This window comes from Topomyia yanbarensis, chromosome 3, assembly GCF_030247195.1.
Source record: "Topomyia yanbarensis strain Yona2022 chromosome 3, ASM3024719v1, whole genome shotgun sequence".
Classification (NCBI taxonomy): Eukaryota; Metazoa; Arthropoda; class Insecta; order Diptera; family Culicidae; genus Topomyia; species Topomyia yanbarensis.
In genome coordinates, this window is record NC_080672.1 from 405,119,828 (window position 1) to 405,125,827 (window position 6,000).

The 6,000-nt window shown below is 41.9% G+C and overlaps 1 protein-coding gene across 1 annotated transcript in view; it reads left to right on the forward strand.

Annotated features, from left to right (window-relative positions):
* The window catches only part of LOC131688343 (ice-structuring glycoprotein-like), a 43,872-nt gene extending 43,138 nt beyond the window's left edge, over window positions 1–734 (forward strand). Inside the window, exon 4 of the mRNA XM_058972547.1 lies at window positions 292–734. Within this exon, the coding sequence (XP_058828530.1) occupies window positions 292–734 (443 nt within the window). The remainder of the gene's footprint in view (window positions 1–291) is intronic.
* Window positions 735–6,000: the final 5,266 nt, after the last annotated feature.

Sequence of the window (6,000 nt, forward strand, 5' to 3'; positions counted from 1 at the left end):
ATTGTCAACATTAATTTTAAGAACAGATGAAAATGTAATCAAAATAATATTAATGAGTAAGGAGCAGTAGCAATTTTCGGGAATTAAATTGGAACACATTAGGCCAAAACATTTGTCAGACGAGTTAATCAGAACCAAATCAATCTACAATGATTCCTTTTCACAATCTTTTTCCATTACTACTTTCGCACAAACTCTATAAAGCATTTCGTAAAATTTCAGCTTATAAAATGCGACTAACGATTTTCCCCCTTCTCCTTTCTTCTCTTCTCTTCGAAACTCTCGTTGCAGGTTTTCCCGCCGCCGCATACGCTGCATACGCAGCCGGCCGTGGCTTCTCCGGCTATCCGAGCTTCGGACTACCGTACCCCACAGGTAACCTAAATCTGGCCACACTACACGCCCACCTGGCGGCGGCGGCTAGCGTCAGTGGAGCTGCAGCGGCCGCCGCTGCCTCTACCGGTGGACACCACCACCACCATCACACTAATTCCTCGACTGTGGCCGCCACTGCAGCGGCAGCCGCAGCATCCCACCACCATCACCAACACCCGTCGACGGCGGCAGCGGCAGCAGCAGCTGCAGCTGCCGCCGCCCTACACCATCACCATCCCCTGTTGTCCACCTGTCATCCTTTGCACCACCATCACCATCATCATCACCCGTTCGAACATTTGGGTCTATTCTCGCACCACCATGCCACACCCGGGGGTCACACGACGATGCATTTGTGAACTTGTGAGAAGAAGACACGTGCCTCCGACCGGAAAGAGTTGGAACGCGATGGTCGTTCCGACCCACAGGGGGGCGGTACGACCGAGGAACGAAACAAATGATCCCAACCGTTGGCGGTGGCCAGTGGGGGACTCGACCCGCTCGCAACCGTCGGCGACGGCGAAAAGTTGTTCAACTGTTGTGCTAGTTCCGATTGTTGCTGCTGTTTTGTTTGTTGTGATGACTGTTGTTGTCCCCCTTGAGAGATGTCCGGGAGACGGGGGGAAAAAGGGCAAGTTTCGAATGAGGGTGTTGCTTTCCCATTGAACGAATTCCTTCCGCAATGAACGCCAATTATACCATTTTTTGTAGGGTAAGAATTTAGAATTAACAGAAACTTGACAAAAAAAATTATACAGTTTTAGAATGTTTGACACAACCATTATGGAAGTAATTGCAAAGTACCCTTTCCCATAGCACCGATTCCAAATTCGATTAGCCTAGGCCAATTAATGTGCACTCGATCGATTGAGTGTGGCACCGTGTCCGATCGACGTTGATAGCTCGTTGATGCCGTCGACTCACGTGGCTACCATTCAATCGGGCGGCGATAGCACGGTACCCAACATTAATGTTAATGCTAGCACTAAAATGTAGTCCGCGTTGGAAAGAGAACTGCGCGACGGATGATTAGCATCTCATTGATTAGTATTATCACGTGTAGGTACGTGAGGATGCGTGTAATCTGCCAGAGTCGCATTAGGATTTTAGGAAGCCGGTGAAAAGGTGATTGCCATTATTCCGCGCGTAAACTTTAATCGTCGTCAGACGATGGCACGGCGATAATGAGCACCAGCACCAGTAATGATCAGGAACTCAATATCAAACACACGTATTAGTCGAAGAATTTAATCCGTAAATTAACAATTTATCTATCGTAGATCCGTTCACTGTAAACAGGTTTTAGAAAATCGATATTCGCGTAGATAATTCGTCCCCCCACCTCTTTCCCTTACGGGGTCTATACATGCTTGAATTTGACGCCAAAATCTTAATCTACTTAGCTATTCCAGCCGGTTGGTGTTTACCGGATTACTTAATCTAGCTGAAAATTGAATAATTATATTATCGTTATTCCAAGCAGTAGCGTGTGTGCGAGTCGGCATCAACCGCTGCTGCCGGTACGGTATCCGCTTCAACGGACGCGCAGTCGAACTTGTTAGCGCTGAATAGGCGGTCATAAACTCCTGTCCCGTGAGCAATTTAATATTACCGTCCGGCGGAGCATTACCGCAAGCAGTTATAATTATAGGAAAATACAAGTACAGTGGGGTGGATCACTATCTATGGGAAAAAGGCCGTGCGAATGATGGTGGTTTCCAAGGGAACTGGTTCCTTCAGTTGAACCGCAATTCTTTAGCTTTCAATGTGCGCTTTTAAATTTGGTGAGATTACAGTTTTGGTTACACCTAAATAACAGTGCGGAGCTATTACAAAATCCAATAATCGCTGGTACCTGCAGTATCGAATAATTTCAGCGGCGCAAAGCAAGCAGTATGTAGCATTATTATAATCATCATCATAATCCTAATCACCAACACACTCGACGCCATAATTATCTTCGGCGTTCGGCTATCGACCATTCGAAAACCGACCTCCATCCAGCCGGCCGACTGATAACATGAACCGCGAGCAGCACCTCCAAACGGCTTTCAACGGCACACGAGTCGGCCACCGACCAGCAGAAAATGAAGATGCAAATATCGTAATTAAAATAGTTTCCAATATAATCTTATTACCCGACCTCTAATAACATCTGTGGGGCAGTCAGTCGCATGGGATGGGCCGGCTGGCGATTGAGCATGCGAACAACAAACTGCTGCCCAGCTGGTTCAAACCTTCTCGAAACTTCGAGAAACAGTTTGCGGTAGCGCGGTGATAATAGGATCTTGTAATTATCGCAATCTTGAAGCGTCCTCAGCTTCGCCGCCTCCGCTCCGAGAGAAGAATGGAAATGTGGTGTGCCCTGGCCGGCAACCGGAAGCGTTTTCGGACAACAAGGCAGGCAGGATTGTGAAACTTTATCCACAAACTGTTGTACGCGCTCGTAAGTAAGTAGTTAACGCGCGCGGTTGAAGGTCAATTTACTCCGCAGTGATAATGCGGCTAAACCGGGATCGGGTAATGTCGGTTGATTTGTAGCTACCGAGGATCGTTTCTCGATGGGCGAACGAACCGCTAGTTGGTTGCAGGATAATTAAAATAATTATATGAATTTTAATTAATTTGGTTAAAACTCGATTGAAAATGTGGTTGCTTTTGTCAATTTAGGTTTTGTTCAGTCTAGAAGAGTCAATTGTGAAATAGTTTCAAATGTATGGTATTTTTAGGCATTTTGGTAAATTTTAAAAATGTTACAAAATTTAAATAAATAGATGAACACGAATTTATACAAATATTGGCGAAGTTTGTATTTGAGACCATACTAGAGAGGATGATAAGAAAAGCGGGTTAAAATATTCTGTTTGATAAGAAATTGTATATTTATCACAACCACACGCAAATGAGTGTCAAATATTAATTAGCGCTAAAATGGTTCGACAAAATTTTCAGGGTAAGAAGTGCATATAATATTAACCCAAGCTAAAAAAAATTATAAATAGGTTCATAACAGACGTTAAGAATATTTCTTATTCAGACTTGTGGGTGATAACACTTTAGTAAATTATTCGACGCCCTAGAAATCTTGAGATATAGGCAGAGCCTTAGCGTAGTCTTCTGGCGCCCTTGGCGGAGACTCAGTTTTACGCCCCTTTGGTGTTAACTTTGACTTTTTCTCTCAGTTAGACGTTCAAACAATGTTTTATTAAGTATATAGAAATGGTTCACTGAACCTATGTTTATAAAGCAGATAAAGGCTAAGGCTGGCCCCTGAGCCGTGGGTAAAATTACAAATAAAACAACTACTTTTATTTCTTGCTCTAAGGATCCTATTGACGCAGTTTGCCGCAGCTTGTTTAAATTCTTTTTCTTGGTGGTGAAGTATTAGCTGCACTTTGGTGGTGAATCATTAGCTGCATTAATCACTACAACTTGGGGGTCTCTCGCGTCATCGCAACGACGTCATTTAAAATTTTGGCGACCTTACCCAAAATTATGAAATTTTATGATGTCGCTAAATACCCATCGCTTTCTTATTGTTCATGATTGGATGGTTTTGTTGCTTTATTATTCTTACGAGCCACTATTGTGTATTACTTGTCGTCGACGTTGGCTACTTTGTTGATTTTGCTGATTTTTGTCCTTGATGAGTGAGTGTTTGTTACTTGCTGGCCTGCAATTAATATTTTAGTAACCGCTTGTTATTTATTATAGGTTGATTTTGTGTTGCAGTCATTGAATTTTCCGTAACTGCTTCACCTGGTTTTCCGTGTTGTAGCGCCTACTACAGAATTTGCACATAGGATTCTGCCCCAGACGTGCAACCAGCGTTTTGTGAGTATATTGAACTCCATTGAGCTGATTAGAAGAGTCAGGTAGGAGGGGATAAGTATTCTCGAACACATTCTCAACACACGAACATCATTGAGAACATCCGAGAAAAGGTTTCTCTAACAGAGACCACTTCTCCGTAAAGTACTCATTCATTGCGTGATAAGATGTAAATGGTGTCAGATCGTGCAGTTGTACCTCGATTAAATCATTATCCATATATACGGGTATGTTGACTTTAACGTTTTCGTATTCGACGGCGTACTGCATGCTGTTCCGCTTGATGAACGACTCTGTTTGAGTGATGGTCCTTAACATGATCAGTACATTATATGGTTAAATTGCAGGGTGCGAACAGCTTACGCTTGATATTCACTTTTATCAACTTTTCCACAGCCCGAATAAAATAGCGGGCAACTATTTCCTGTCGATCGTCAATTATCGCTCCTTAATAGGTAGATAGAAGCAACGATAGTTTTTTTTTACTAAAGAATAGACAAAGCGACACACTCGGAGATCCTTTTGTGTGTAAATGGGACCATTTGCGTTCTGTTTTGAACGAGATCAGATGGCAGACTGAAGTTGCGGCATTTGTCGACACTAGCAGCAATGTCAGCGAATATACCGTGGTGAATATGAAATTAAGTGTCCTTAAAACAATTTAACACATAAGTAACAGATTTTACAATGTCCATGAAGGAACTTTAAATTTAAAAAATGAACAATTCAATCACTGAGAACTGACATACAAGTAAAGTTTTCAACATGTGTAAGAAATTAAACTGTTGCTTTGAAATGACAACAGCAAGTAGCAACTTGCCACTGGTCGGCGCTTTGATCGGCCTGCAATCGCTATACGGGACTTGTATGCAAACTTGGATACAATGATGGTTCATGCATACAAACCTGTATGCGATGGTGATTTTCAACGTATTTTCATTTAAATGTTTACACAGGTTCTTCGGGAAAGTTTGTTCTAGCTTATATGTCTGTTCTCTGTGATTCAATATCATTTCTTCAAAAGGGCTAATGAGATTTTTGTAAACAAACTTATTTCGCTCATTATTCCGCTGTCGAGTTGAATTTCATGAAAGATACACATGAATCAATATCTTTACTCTTGGTAGATTCAATTTCAAATGTCTTCTGTGTTGAAAATATAACAAATTAAGAGAAATCAGCAAAACAAAAGTTTGTTTACATTGACAAAGGAATGTAGCGGAAGTTGTATAGCATTCTACTGACTCGATCAACAGATCTTTCGTTTCGATAGGACCAAGTTCATTCATGAATTAGGAGGATCAGTAGAAATATCGTTAAGCTTGCTATTTCCTCTGTTATAGATAATTTCATAAGAAGTTTTGCAGACCTGGCAAGACAGTTTCAGTTGAAAAACGTTTACAAAGTTTCCCCTTGCAGACTCCCAGGATTATTATTTCCTCGCACAAAGTGCAGAGAGGCCGACACGCACCGATGTAAAATTGAGCAGAATTAACACATCGGCCGAAGAAATTTCAATCGATTCCTATTCACTTTCGAAAAAAATAATAATTTTTAAGAAATGTGGATAACCGAAATTTCCCAGCTAATTTTGGGTAAAGCCATCACTGTGGAGCACTAACAGTCCACCAACGTTTTGTGAAATTTGAAACATACGTATACGGCAAATTTGTCTGTATTATCATCATTACGATATTCGAAAGCGACAGAGGGAGCATTTTCTCGGGAGACTTTGTAAATTCAGTCGACGCTAGATGTTTGAAGGCGGAGTATTGTTCCAGCAAACAGTATGTT